General features: G+C 35.2%; 1 protein-coding gene across 1 annotated transcript in view; it reads left to right on the forward strand.

Moving 5' to 3' along the window:
- Window positions 1-16,064, forward strand: part of WDR72 (WD repeat domain 72) — a 128,197-nt gene that overhangs the window by 40,833 nt on the left and 71,300 nt on the right. Inside the window, exon 14 of the mRNA XM_055793766.1 lies at window positions 6,612-6,817. Coding sequence (XP_055649741.1) covers window positions 6,612-6,817 — 206 coding nt within the window. The remainder of the gene's footprint in view (window positions 1-6,611; window positions 6,818-16,064) is intronic.

The raw sequence follows: 16,064 nt of genomic DNA on the forward strand, positions 1-16,064 counted from the left end.
TGAATGCATCCAGAATATGTATGGGCTCTAAAGTCTACTTGGTTATACAAAAAACATTTTTTGTGCTTACTCTTTCTGATATTAGTACAAATAGGTCGTTTGATATTCCTAATAGTGAGTTCCTCAAACACGTTATATTGCACCTAATTTCATAATCCTTTGTGAAACTATAAAAAAATAGCCCTTACAAAACTATGGTTCATATGTTAAGTACCCATGTTGCATTACTAGGAGGTGTTAATTAAAGGACTATGAAAAGGCTGGTATCTCCCCTGAAGGGAGTTTTTCATATTTGGAAAGAGGGCTGTAGTAATTTAGCTCTTCTGTTCTTAGGTCATAGTCTGACCTTCAACATTAATAGTCAGGGCAGATGCCATGTGGGGTTGAGATCTTGATTTCTCCCCTCCCCCCCCCACCTTCATGCTTAAGAGGCATCCTTAGAGAAAGGGGAAGAACCTGCAGGGAGTGAGTTAACCCAGCTGTGCACTATTGAACTGAGACAAGGTAACTTCTTGGGCTAAGAGTACTGTAGCCAACACTAAACAATTTCTCATTTAGACAATCTTCTTTGAGAAAGCAGCTCAGTGAAGAAATTCGAAGTATGTTAAAGGTAATGTGATACAAATGATAACATGCAATAAGATGTAAGTTGTCATTTGACTAGTTTCTCTGAGCATTTTATGCTGCCACTTAACATACTTTTCTAGAAGACGTAAAGGATAAGGGAACATTCGTTAGTGTATTTTGAAAATGGGAATTATTCAGAATAAGTCAAAAGCATGAATATATGTTTTGTGGAAGGCTTAATGTTTGGATTTTTTTGTTTTAATTTGTCAGTCTTAAGACAACTAATGTTTTGCCTTTTTTATGGCATACTTTTCATACATGTAAGCCTCCTGGTCATTCTGTAGCTTGCATTTCAATATTTCATAGTTCTATAAACTTGAGTCATTTTTTCAGTAACTACTTACTGATGTAGAGTAATAAAAGGTATTGGAGCTTGGAAAAGTCTGGCTTGGAATAAAAAAGTCATCTATTGCCCAGTCTCCAGAAGTTAAGGTCACTCATTTACACTGAGAATAGTCAGGTATCTTTGTACTTACGTGTATACGTACAGGCACATACTATTAGGTATTTTTGTACTAGGTGGAACGTGTATGGAATTTAGCTGTATGTGTGTCTGTTTAAGAGGACGTGTTTCTTACAGAAGATACTTGATCTTCATTCTTGATTTATTATTAATGAAGTAAGATTTCTCATTTTTACTTAAAAAAAAAAAAAAAACAAAACTGATTGGCATGGTCAGTGCAGGCAGAAGAGCTCATATCAGGAGGAGGATTTTCATTCCAGACATTAAGGGATTCTCATCCTCATTCCATGTTTCAGATGATGATAAAGAAATAGAAACTGCTCACATCTCTTCCATGTTCAGAGCTGTCCTCTTTTTCCATTCAGCCCAGTTTAAGTTTAAGACATACAGTATATCTCAATTCCTGTTACAGGTTTGCTGTCCCCTTGGTGTTTTAGAATAGCTTAGATTGAGCTGGGGATGTGAACAGGGGAGGAGTATCTCATGTCCTCTCTTTCAGGGTGTTGTGTCTGCAGCAGAAATCCTGGGAATGAGGACTGGCTGCATTGAAGAACTGCTCTTTTTGCCTACATATGTAAACCTGCATTGTATGTGATATTTCAGTAGTTTTATTTGTATTGTTCTTAACTGATTTCTTTAGTTGAAGGATATTTTGACAATAGTTTGTTAATGCCTATTCTGAAAATATACATTCTGAAGAAATGTCGGTAATGCACAGCAGTTGGACTACACGACAGAAATCTTCCAAATGCAAGAATCGGTTGAGTCTCTTCCAAGACGCTCTACATGCTTCGTGTATCACATACTGTAGACACAGGGAATCTCCATTCCTTAATGTATTCCTATATGTAAAATATCCTTTTAAAGATTATTAGATTTTAATAGGCTGGTTTTTTTTGTTTGCTCTATCCCATTTCTGTTTTCTAGATTGCATTTACTTTTGTCCTTAATATTAATAGGAATGCATATATGCTTACTTAACGCAATGTTTGTTCCAACTGTTTTTGGGCCATTTGATAGAGTGGTAGGACTTGCAGCTACGAGAAATTTGTCAAGGAAAGTGCTTGACCACTGTCTTGGAGCTGGACATGGTAGACTCGTAAAAATTCAAGCATCTTCTAGTGAGAACATAAAACTTCTGCTTGCCTGAATCTACCAGCATAGAAGGAAGTGTGTGAGTTTCTTTTAAGATGGAATAGGTGTTTTATGGAAAGGAAGATCTTGACAGAAAATAAAACAACTAATAATATAAGTGATACTTGTTCTGAAGGTGGGTTTTTGTTTTGGATTTGTTCTTGACCACATGCTCCTTTTAAATAAAATCAATTCTGAAACCATTTTTTATTCACAGATCACTGCTATGCCTGTAATATTCAGCCGAGTTACTAGGTCACAGCAGCGCTGCAGTATCGAGGATTTTCAATATTTTTGCTGTGACAGCGAACAGAAAGCAGTGGAGGCCTGACGATATGACAGGTCATGTGATGTCAGTGAATACCTTGTCTTGAGGCAGGATAATAGGCATGGACCCACCCAGTAAAAATGCATCATTCAGTAAGAGCAGAACCTAGAGAACTGTATGGACAGCGCTAACACCAAGAGACACAATTTGTAGTACTTGGTCCAGAAGAAGAATAAGATGTTGTAACAGTCTCTAACCAGTCACATCTGGTGGTTCCAAAGCTGCCCAGGAGAGTGAAATACTCCATTCTTATCTGTTCCTGAGACTTGGTTGCCATGGTCACAGCTTTAGAGAGATAAAGACTTTCTTTTCCTGTATTTTTGTATGTATAGTAGGGGGTCGTAGCAAGTGGTGTTGCTGCTGTGTAGAAACCACCTATCTTTCCCCTTTTAATTCATTGTTATTTTATGCTCCCTAATCAAAAGGTATTAGGCTTATTTGTGTTTAAAATACTTCAGGTGTGATAGTTGTCTTAATTTCTGTCCTCTTTTCTGTACCCACATGTACAGGCTGTGTCCTTTTCTTACTGTATTGTATTTTTGTTTTCCTTTAAAATCAGAGACAGTGTATTTCTACAAATAACTGTTTCTGGAACAAACCTTGGTCCTGCCCCAGTACTTTTTGACTGTCGCAGTGATCAGAATGTCTTTGTTGTGTACATAGGTTTCTCTATCCTTCCCCCACACCTCTGTTTGTTTCTCTTAAAGATGTAGTCAGGAATCTCAGAATACAGATCCTCTCACCTTTGTTTTCTTTCTGCCACCTACTCACTCTGAAAAAATGAGGGGTTTGGGCTCTTCAGAAGTGTAAAGTACACTGGATAAAATAAATACTTTGTAATACTTTCATGATCATCCACGCCCTTCCATCATACCCACTTTCCTGTGCACTTTGTGCCCTTTTATTGCAGACCCAGATGTATACACAAATCTGTATGTATATACAGACACATAGAGATTTATGATTACAAACTTTATGCAAGAAAGCATATTTTCTAAGGAAGGAATCATCTTCTAGAAGGTGCTGGTTAGAAGGGATTTGAGATACCTGTTATGAAACACATCAATAATTTAAAGACAGAACTCTCTTTTTTTAAATTGATTTTATGATATCATAGCCTTCTGTCACTAAGAAACTAAGCTGGTTATCCAGGGCATTGTTTTCTATTCAATGTTCCTGTCTATAGATGTGCTTTAAAAAATAATAATAAAATATCTTTAACTCCTTTGCCTGAGAGGCTGAGGCATATTTCTTGCCTCCTATGAACCCAGAAGGGATTTTTTTCAGTTGATAAGTTAAATTTCTCTTCGCCAAACTATGCATTAAAATGCTGTATTTGCTATGAACATGATCCTGACACTGATACTTAGAAAAGAGTTTGGTAGGTAGCAGAATTATTCAGTAAGTTACCGACGTCTCCAGTTGTTTCTCAGTTTGCATCCATAAGTCTATAATACATAGAAGCACATCTGTCAGCAGGTAAAAGTAAGATATGTATGTGTTAGTGTAAAATATATAAAATACTAGTTTGCTTTCACATACAGCAGGAATGCCTGGTTTATTCCATTCAGGCCATGGTCTTCAAAGGTAAAATACTGCTGTCCCCGTTTTCTGTAATTTTTTACCACTTATTCTGGTCTTTTTCTTTCAACTAAAAATTTTTCCTTCAACCCAAAGTTGATAACTTAGCTCTGAAGCTGTTGCCAGGGATAGAAGCTCTGATACATGAAAAATAACACGTCTTAAATATATTTTTCATTTTACTCCTGAGTGTATGTGCATATATATAGGAGGATAAAAAGTCAGGCAACTCAGATCTTCATTTTTGTTAGAAAAACATGCTTTTATCCTCTTTTGCCACTGTAGTATGATAGCCTTAATTAACTTATTGTGTTCTCTTATATATCATCAAGATTATTCCACAGAATGGACTGGCTGTAAGGGATGACTGGTGGTGAGGCACTCATAGATCTATCTGGAGCTAATAAAACATGTTTTGAAGTTCTGTCTAATGCTAAAGAGTATGTATAGTCAGGTCTTTGAAATTCAATACCACGCCCACCAAATTCTTGGATTTATTAAAAATGTATCATAATCTTTTGCCTTAGATCCTTGCCCATAAAAATAACAGGATACCTGGTGATTTCATAGGGATATTATAACAGTCTTTCTGAAGTAATTGTAGTACTCCAGTAGTGAATTGCACAGACAAAAGTAATACAGAAAAGAAGGATGGTTATATATGTGCTTATACATATAAATATTTCCTCAATGTGGGCTTGCCACAGAAGGTAGTAGAGAAAGCTTAGTCCTTCATACTTAATAAGGGAGAGCAACTACTTTCTTGGTGACTTTTGTTTGTCTTTTGCCTCTGAATGATGCACGGAATTCTGTTGGGAAATAGGACATGCTTATAGCTTGAAAGACTACATTGCATATATAAAGAGGCCGAAATAATATTTGCTGAGTGATTGTATTATTTCCAAGGTTCTTAACTTTTCAAATGCTATAGTACTTTTTAAGAATGTCTTTGCTTGCATGTCTAGTATGAATTGTATAATCCTTCCTTGTAGGCATCTATTTATACGTTTTTTGTGTTCCTGAAATATCGAGATGTTACAATATTGGGAGTTTTGTAACCAGTACTGTTTTGAAGTATTTTTAGACAACTGTAGACAGTTGGACTGCTAAGAATCTTTAGGCAATTTGCTTTCCTTCCAGTAAATATTCTGTTCTGTAATGATCCCTGATGCTGCAAATTCTGGGGAGGGATGAAGAAAATGACATATTAAACATAAATGAGGCTGTTCCTTATTTTTTCAGTGCAACATTATAGTAATCTACAGTATTTAATACATTTTGTAGGAGACAAAGAATTGGTTGCATTACTTTTTCTGCTCTGAATTTGAAGACTCTTGGTCATATAGGTAACAAGTGATACTACAGTGAACAGAAATGGATAAGTTTCAGAGAAATAATTTCAGATGAAGAGATTTTATACACACATACACACACAAACGCTTATTGTATGAGATCCCTCATTCCCAGTCCAATATTTTTAGTAGGTGTACCACTGAAGTTCTATCAAGTAACACATTTTTTCTGGTAGCAGCGAAAAGGAAAACTCATGTTGTATTACTTGAGGCTACAAAGAATTCAAACTTTAGGGAAAAAAAACATTTCACATTATAGGAGATATTTAATACTTTTTAAATCCTTCACATGTTTTATCTCTGATACTTATAGGAAACACGCAATTTCTTATGAGTTTAATTCCTGTAAAAAATGCCTAGTATACAATAGAAGCTCATTTCAAATACATTTAAGCTCATTTAGATCTCTTTAGTGTTAATTTTAAATTAATTACTATTACTAAAATTATTACTAAATAAAAATATTACTATAAATAATATAGCTGGGTATAACAGTTAAAAGAATTGGCTTGCCTAGAGCCACACAAGTAATGAAATAGTTTTTGAAACATCATATTTGTATTCTTGATTTCTAAGCTACTTGTAGTATATTCAGCTGTTTAAAAAGTGTCAGAGGTAAAGATGGGGTTTAGGAATAGAAAAAAATTGAGCCTTCCCTTGCTATTTGTAATCTAGAACACTAGAGGACAGCACTAAAATATTACATAAATTTGTTATTGTTTACACTGTTAATGATACGATACTCTGAGGGCTTTGTAAGAAGAAAATAAATCATTTGAACAGAGTTAGGGTGAGTGGTATTCTGAATTTCATTTGCTCATTTTGAAAGCTGCATCTGACTTACACATTATTCAAAATACCTTAAGTTTCTTGTGGTCTGGATCTAAGGTATTTGCTGCAGTGATTTCTGTAGAAATTAAGCTTTATTTTTTTTAATGTAGTAATAAATTTTGTAAAACTACGTTTTTAAGGTCCAGAAAATGAGGAATTAGCTGTCTCATCTATAAATGTTTCACGATTTATCTGGTAATGTGAAACGTACTATGTTAATACTATAACAATTACATTGTAATATGAAATAGTGTAGTTCCTTGAAAAAATTACAGCTTCTGTTGTGTTTCTCTAGGCACATTGGAACGACATGAAACAGGTGAAACAGCAAAAGCAATTCTTACTTCCACTGAAGATTCAGAGGACTTAGTGGCAGATGCTTTGCTTCCTGTATCTCAGGAGTCAAAAAGAAATAAAAATGCTGGACAAAAGCACTCTAGCTCTTATAAGCATGGCATGGTCTTTTACAATCTTACTCATAACGAAAAATCTTCAGATAAGGTAAGAACGAAGTGTAGAGCGTTTCTCAAGATCAATGAGTTGTGGTCCAAATTCTTTACCCTTTCACTTCACTAATGTGTAGTCCTGTGGAAGTGGTACGGAGGGTTGGTTTTCAGTTTGTAAATGCTTGTTCCAGCTGTCTCAGTTCTTACACCTTCAGCCCCATTTCATAGAACAAATGGGGAAGATGGGGGGGTGCGTTATGCAAGATCACTAGCAGATCATCTCAGAGATGTAGCACCCATAGTTAAACCCTATTTCCTTGTGCCCCTGGCTTATGACTGCATCTGTACCCTCAGAACAGTTGAACCCACCAGTTCAGATGTATGTCTTGAGAAAAAGCATATCATGGTACAATGCTACTGGCCTTTCTGTTATTGTTTTTCTATGAAACCACAGATTCCTGTTGTTGTTCAGTGCTAGTTTTTAATGGGTGGGTTGTTGGGGTTTTTTTTCTGTTTTCATAGAACAGAGTACAAGGGCCTTATATTTACACTGGGGCAGCAAAGCTGGTGATGGGTCTGGAGCACAAGTCTTACGAGGAGCTGCTGAGGGAACTGAGGTTGTTTAGTCTGGGGAAGAGGAGACTCGGGGGATCATATTGCTCTCTACAGCTGCCTGAAAGGGGCTGTAGGCAGGTGGGAGCAGGTCTCTTCTCCCAGATAACTAGCAACAGGACAAGAGGAAACAGCCTCAAGTTGCACCAGGGGAGGTTTGGATTAGATATTAGGGGAAATTTCTTCACTGGAAGGGGTGGTCAAGGCTTGGAACAGGCTGCCTAGGGAGGAGGTGGAGGAATCACCATTCTTGGGTGTGTTTGAAAAAACACGTAGATGTGGCACTTAGGGACACGGTTCGGTGGTGGACTTGGCAGTCATGGGTGAATGGTTGGACTTGATCTTCAAAGGCCTTTTCTAACCTAAATGATTCTGTGATTCTATGATTTATATTAAGTGCAATTAAATTTGGTACTTTATTGATTAAAAAGAGAATGGCCATGTTCCTTATGAAATTCTGGGCTGCAAATAGGTATGAAGTCTTCAGGAGAGATTTGGCCAGGCATTGTACTTAGCTTTATCTAGCAATTTTTTTAACAGAAGTCATTTAACCAAATAATTATGATTGATGGAAAAAGATATACTCTTTGTTTTGAAAAAAACAATAGAGGGAAATACCATTTTGAAACTAGTCTTAATGTGCTGTTAAAGTTGAGAAAATGAGTACAGGAACACTATATAATGAGAAGTAAGGTTGGAAGTGCCATAGTCATTCTGTTTGCTTGTGGCTTAGATATACCTGTATTTTTATCAGTTATTTATAGATATGTAAAAAGCTGGTATCTGCTAAACGTAAAACCAGTTATTAAAACTGCCTCAAATTTAATCCAATCTCAAACTCATTGAGGAAGATAGTACCTTATTCAGGTTGGAAGGATAATAGTATGTACATTTTTCTGAAAACCCAGTTTGTGCATCAGGAGTGAATATATTCACTGAGCTCTTGATATGAATGTATCTTAAGAATAGGCCCTCGATGTTGCTCGTTCATGTTTACCACCTTTTAATTAATGGGGTTTGGGAATTCCATTCTTTGCAATAAACAGAGGAAGTCATATCTGCTGTTCCTCAACCCTGTATGTAGATAAATACCTTCCCATAAGTATGTGAAGATGAAAAATGCTTTCCCTCAACTCACATGTGGAAACAGCCTTCAAAATATCACTAGCCTTTTTCTGGCTTTATTAATTATGGTAAATGAAATATTGGGTATTCCAAAATTCTGTCTGATGAAGTACAGCTTAATCCAAGTCCTCATTCTTGAATTTTCTGGTAGTCGTCTTTATTGTAGCTACAAATTTACATAAAAATTTGAGTTTATAATGATTGCTGTTTAACTCTTAATGTTTCTTTGACCTTTTACTAACCATAGTCTGATTTCTAAAGTTCTTTTTGATCCCCTTTTCTGAAAAGTCTTATTAGAGCGTAATCCTGATGAGCATGTTGTGGGGCAGATGGTGCACTAGTTGGCCATTGACACAGAATCTGATCTCACTCTTTATTAAAAGGAATAGTTTCTTGCCTTTTTAAAGAGGAACAACAGCAACAGCAGTTGTGTTTGGAGTGTAGTTTTGGTCATAGCTATTAAACTGAAAATTGCATTGATTTAACAAAGTGGCTGGAAAGAAAATGTCCTGCTCATGGAATATGGGAAAGTAGTTTTTGGTAAATTTTCAAGTCTGGAGTTTAGCTTTGGGAATTATCATGATAATATCACAAGTAATAATAAGTAATATCACAATAGGAGACAGGGGAGTTGTAATAATAATTTATAGCAGTTTTCTTGATCAGACATACATCTGGCTGCTCTCTCAATAAAACATTCTATTTTCTTATTTAAACAGTGTTCATTAATTATCTTGTCCCAATGAAAACTTTTTATTGAGAGAATATTTTTTGGTCTCTTAGGCTTACCTATGACTTTCAAAATATGCTTTTTTATTTTACCTTTTTGTCATTATAGACCTGTTATTTAAGTCTAATTTCCGAACAAGTGAAGTTCTATACTTGAGAAACCACTTTTCATTCATCAAAAATCTGTCATCCATTACATCCAGCTTTCCATCCCCATTAGAGTAGATTCTGTAGATTGGTGTGGAAGATGCTAGAGGCTAAATGTATAGGACGTAGCTGAACGTGAGAAGAATATAACAGTGGTGGTCCCCTTAATGCTTATTCCAGAAACCCAATGTGGGCTACACAAAATAAGGGTGGAGCTCTGCAACTTTTTTTAACACTCTTTTGTTACTGCTGAAATGAAGGCTTGTTATGAAGTCCACTGTGTTTTTTAGTTCTTATGCAGGAAGCTGCTTTTAGTTTTTACAGAGTGCCATATTGACTCATTTGGGTCATTGTATTTTAGCATCTTGAAATAGTCTTTTGAAATCCAGGTCTCATTGAGTTAGTGACAGTTCTGTGGGTACGAGTTCAACATCCCATACCATGTTAATAAGTGTATAATGACCACACAGACGAAACTATTGCAAAACTTTCAGATTATCAAAAGGTTTTAGTATGTTGTATACCATGACTATTTCATTATCAGTTTGCTGCTTTAGCCAATTGTGTATTAGGAATTTAACAACACACTAAATTGTTAATAACACTTCCATTTAAAAAAAAACAAAAAACAAAAAACAAACAAACAAAAAAAAAAACCCCAAACAAACACACACACACCAAAGTGGTAAATTTTAGCCTCTTTTTAAGAATTCAATTCCAGATTTGTTAGTATTGCACTTGAGTGATCCTTATTTTGTACATGGGATGATCCATATGAAGATCACAAGTAAGATTCAGCTTTTTTTCTTAATATTCATTATTGCATTCTTTTATCATTGATATTTAAGTCAAAATAACATTTGCAAAGTAATGATGTCTTTTTACTCCCTCCTAAGAAGAAAAAAGAAAAATATCCTCACATAGCGGTTTATCTTCAAAGGCTTTCTTTCAAAACATTTGTCATCATGTAAATCACAGATACAAAAGCAGAATGCTTTGATTTCATGGTGTTTTGACCATTTTAATTCTTTTATTGTGCTACACGTGCCAGTGGGAGTACCAATAACAGATGAGTGTGACAAACGCAGTTAACACAAGATCCATATTAATGTTGTCAAATTCCCTTGATATATTTAAACAGATTTTAATTATTTTCAATGTCAGAAGACCCAAAATATATTGCTTAATAGTTCTTCAAGAAAGCTTTACTTAATATGTGAATGTAAAACCTCTCATAAAAATGAAACTTTTATATTGGCCTTAGTCATTGACATAGGGTATTCATCAAGTCAGCAATTTGTGTGGCAAAGTGCCATTTGAATAGTGTATTGTTAGAATACTTATGGTCCACTTGACAAGAGCTCTTGCTGTAAATAGTGCAATTTGACTCCAGCTGTTAAAGAGTGGCTTTGACAGCAGCCAAATAGAATGGAGATGCTTTACTGCACTGCAGAAAAATCAATATTGGGTTCTTGTTCATAGTAACCTGTTTTTTCTTTTTTTGCAGTTTTATACAAGACTATCTAGAGTTCATTTGTGGAAGTTTAAATATTATTTTAAAAGTGGATCTGTTTTATTTTCAGATTCATGTCAGCAATGAATGATGCTTGTGTTTAGTAAAAGAAAAAAAAGACAGTACTTTGTGGATATACATAAACAGTGTGGTAATGCAGCATTATTTCAACTCTCAGCTTGTATGGATGGATATTAGGATGTGGCTGCATAAGTTATGTAACTAATGACAAAAAATGGCCTTTCCTTCCTCTCTGTATTTTTTTCTTTTTGTAGTGCTACTGTAGTATCCTTGTCAATTTTCGAAGCATAGGGATTTTTAAAGCAGATTTCTTTGTTGTTCTCCCTGTAACAACCCCCACAGATGTTGACAATCTGTAGTGCCATTGTAGATTTTCCTGAAGCATAGTCTTGCTGGTGCTGAACAGTTTTCCAGCAGTATTCAGTGACACAGGGTTGCTATGATACCTGGCCAGTAGCAATAGGTATTGAATCACTGGTCTTAATTACAATAGACTACACGCTAGATTGTGTGCTCATGGTGTTTATGTGGAACTAGCTCTTATTATACCTTTAAGTCATAGTTCTATTTGAAAATGGAGCTGTGTGAAAAGCTGGTTGAAAAAAAAATTAAAATGCTTCAGTGCATCATATGATGATTTCATTGATGCACATAAAAAGCTGGATATGTCTGGGAGTTGTTTTCCTGATGTTCCAGAAACCTTTCATGTTTAAAAGTTTCCTAGATTTTCAGCTTGACTAATTTGGATATAAATCTGTGTTTATCATGCACTGATATTTCTAGTGATTTCAATAATGTAATTAGAGCTGCTTCTGGGTAAAAGTGTTGGAGGAAGGACAGCTTCTAAAATTTGTGCAATAATTGCTAAACCTTGAACTGTTGAATTATACTACTGAAGAGCTAGACCAGTAAAGGGAAATTTTTAGTGTGTATAAGGCAAACAAGATAAAGATGAGGGGGGGGGATGTATTTATTTATATATGAACTTTTTTAGGATTGTTAAATATATTTATTTATTGATATATTCACTTGACAGTTTCTTAAAATACTGTTCTTTCAGCATTAATGTATGGTGCAGAAGGTAGAGTAAAAATATCTAAATAAAGGTTTACGCAAGATCTGTAAAAGTTTGGATTTATGCAGCTATTAGAAACAATTATGACCAGCGTAGCTAAGTACCAGATACTATAGAACTTGTAAATGCATTTAAAATTGACATACCTAGTATTACTTTCTCTAAAGAACTTATTATTCACTTATGTAATAGCAAAAAGTATGTAAAGGCAAGATGCTTGTGAAACAGAGATATTTTCTTAGTAGAAAGGCCAAAGTTTATATTTTTGTAGTTGCTTAAATTGAGAAACAAGAGTGTACAGAAATATATACTTTGTTACATTGCTGCACAGAATGTGTAAAAGACAAATGAGAACTGTAGGACAGTAACAGTTATTTGTTTTAGTATAGTAAAGGATGCAATTTGAAAACAAAATTGTTATTGGAAGCTTGGAAAATCACTGCTAGTTAAATATTACTGATGGAAAAATTGATAGAAAAAGGGAAGTAAGTTACAAGCACAAATACCAAATAATACTTATCAAATATGAAATCAGGACTGGTACCATTAACAATGGTATGCTAGATGTGGATTTCTTTTATTTTTTGCCTTTTCTAATATTTAGACTATTATTATGAGGAATTAGAAATCCTGATAATTTGAATGAAGTGGATTATTAAGAACAAAGCAAAACATTACTAGAATATTTCTCCTAAAAGTTGATAATCTTTGTTATTGCTGCCAGGGTATTTCTGTTTTTACTGGGACTAGTGTTCAGAAGCTATATTTAGTAGTGTATTAATAAAGTGCAATAGGGAAATGAGTGAAGAAACAGAGGCGTGTGTGTATATATTTATTTCCTGTAACTCAGATGCAAAGCATTTCGTACTACAAATTTCCTGTGAAATTTCACAATGTAATATTTTATCAAGGGACTAAGGTAGCAATATAACTACAGTGAAGTTGTAACTTTAGAGTTATGAGATAAATTGTTACCAGTTAAAAGGCATCATGATCCTGAGAGAAATTGATAGCTTGAACCACATGTCAGCTTTGCTGAAAGTTACTGCAGTTTTATGAGTTGCTCCACCAAGTCAAGAATTGGTTGATTTCAGTGTTTTCTCCATTGATTGCCTGACAGCAAAAAGCTGCCATTGTGGTATTGTAGCACATTTCACTCTTGCAGATGTGGATAGTAAGTAACACAGGCTGACAGAACTATGAGAATAAGCCCTAAGTATTTATTTCAACACTTTGGACATGGTTTCTATATACATCTATAAACTTTTTTTCTCTGTTGTTATACTCAAGGTGACTGACTTAAAATTTGTTTTCCCTGCCAAGACAACTAATTGGAACCTGTGCTAAAGCTAAAGAAGGTGCTACAGTGTCCTACTAGAAATAATTCTAAGGTCAATATCGCTAGTCCTTGTGAAGTATTTCATATTGAAGGACCATTTATTGAAACTAAACTAGCTGTTGCTGTTGTCATCTTTGTCTTCTCCAACACGTCAGCTATCATGCTGCAGTTCCCTTTCTTTGTCCCTTGGAAACTGTAGCAAAGTTTCTATTTTGTTTTTTAGGGACGTACCTTCATGGATGGAAACACACGGTTTCTGTCTTACTGAAGTTCTGTTCATGATGTCTTACTCTCCACTTATGACTGTTTCTTTTAGCTCTGTGTGTGGAGTTGTATACTGTTTGAATTTTCCTGTTTTCCACTTTACCTTTACTACTTTCTGGTCCCTAAGATGGAATTCCTTATGTAGATCAGTCTCATTGATTTTCTTTGTAAGCGCTCTATCTAATTCTAATAATTCTACAATAAGCTATCTTTATATTTTCATGTTGTCCAGTGATGATCTTGAGAATTCTTCACTATTCATGACAGGAGGATGGTAGAATCTTTACACTTGTGATAATCATCTTTTCTATTCTAAACATTAAGTTCTTGGCCTCATATAGTTTAATTAGTATTATTTTAGTGAAGTATCAACAGGAATTCAGATCTTTGAGAATTTCCTAGGTGTCCACCTCACACACCTATAAAAAAAAAAAAAAAAGAGCAGCAACTTTTTCAGAAATACATTGGCACCTTAAATGCAATTATAGAACTAGGTGTTGCAACACCTAACCTTACTCTGCAAAAGAAAGGCTCACTTTCTGCTAGCTTCCTTCTGGCAACTAATTGAATCTCTTGTCTCTGTTAAATATCAGAAATAAAATACTAAGGTAAACTGTGGTTAAGTTTAAAACAAAGCAACAGCAGTGGTTGTGTTTCCATTCTCCTAACATGTTTTTCTACATATTAATACTCAAACCTTAATTTGTTCTGGTGGTCACATTTGGTTCTTGCAGTACTTATGGGAAAGGATGAATCATCCAGCCAGATAGATTGAGTTTGCTTGTTTGCAAATAGTGTGCTTATAGAAGCCTGTGCATCGCTACTGCCTTCAGGAGGATTGAACAGCTTTCGATAAAAGAACAGTTTGAAATCTGTGGGTAGAGACTTCACCACTTGTCCTGATACATCCTAGAATGGTACAGCATCTGAAGAGAGTCCAGCTTGACTGTTCCTGAGTTTTCAAGACTGGCGTTTTCTAGGACAGACAGGATTTTAATATCTAAGAAACTAATCCACAGGTTTTTTGTTCTTTAGTAGATTGTCACTTAGGATTTGATTTAGTAATTTTTATGTAGATAAATGTTATGAGTGAGACTCTTATAATTTGATATGGGAAATGCACTATCAGAGCAGCCCAGGGCAAATGTTTCAGTTGGAGTCAGCAGCCAGCCATGAGTTGGTAACTTAATTTTTATATACATCAATCCTTCTTAGGACAAAGCAATATTCTCCTGCTTTTATCCTCCTTCTAAGGTCATGTTGGCAGTATCTCTGTGTTCAGCATTATTCTCACAGATATTTGGATGTTCATTCATCCAGTAAATTGTTCAGTGTACTAATTCTTAGATCCATGAGTCACTAGTCTGTGTTTTGTGGATTGCTATAGCATTGTTTGTCCAGCTGATGGTCTAGGAAACAGGAGATGTTCCACCTTACGGCTTACTCAGCATCCTAAGTGCTGAGTAAGGCTGAAAATGTTTTGGCTACCACCAGTCGCTAGGCCCTATATATTTCTAAAGATACGGTTCTTTCTATGCTTTCTATAATAAAACTGTTAGAAGAGACTGTCAAAGGTATTGTGTTTAGAATTGCCTTTCTGATAGTGTGCCCAGACAGGTAGTGATACTAATTCTAGTGCAAAGCAAAAGTTTTCTGTATAAAGTTATCTATATATTATATATATTTATTGAAGTATTTTCCGGGGGGGGCGGGGAGTAGACTTCGTTCCTGCAGTTGAGAACTAACTTGAAGAATATTCCGTGGCATGTGGAATATTAGGGAGCTCGTGAACATAGGTGGCATGTGAGAGCAAACTGGGGTACCACCACTGACTCCAGGATTTTTACACTTAGTTCTTTTTATGTGAGTACTGAGGCTTAGAAAGGGTAAACGAATAAGCTTTACTTACCAGCTACTCTTTGATATTGTGTTACGATTTGTCTGAAAGATCTTTTATATATACACTTGCATTAAATCCAATGAAAAATTAAAGTTGAATATTTGTGAATGGAGAGACAGACAGTGTGGACATGAAAACAAAATGTGAGAAACATTTAATTTTCATACCAGGTCCTTACATTGAGCAATGGATGTGTTAGTAATTCTCCCTGAACAATTAAAAACTTCTTGTGCCCAGAAGATCCATCTGGCCAACAATCTGCCTGATGGTGACCTTCCATACAAGATAAGAAGGGGAGGTTTATCCAGTTGTTTTGTCTTATTCATCACACAACTAGAGGTTGATGATTCCTTGGCTTAACTACTTACATTGTGCCACAGACTCATCAGGAGTGATGCCGCAATTACTGTTCAGAGTGCTGCAAAGATAGTAACGTTCTCCACTGAGACTAAAAAAGAATGAAAGCAGAAAGATTATAGTGTTAGAAGTAAAGAAGCTGACTCTGCTTATGTTGCAGTTAAATGAATAGACAAATGTTGATGATGCCAACTCAAAAAATATTGTAGCCTTTTATCTA

The sequence above is a fragment of the Falco peregrinus genome, chromosome 1 (assembly GCF_023634155.1).
Source record: "Falco peregrinus isolate bFalPer1 chromosome 1, bFalPer1.pri, whole genome shotgun sequence".
Taxonomy (NCBI): Eukaryota; Metazoa; Chordata; class Aves; order Falconiformes; family Falconidae; genus Falco; species Falco peregrinus.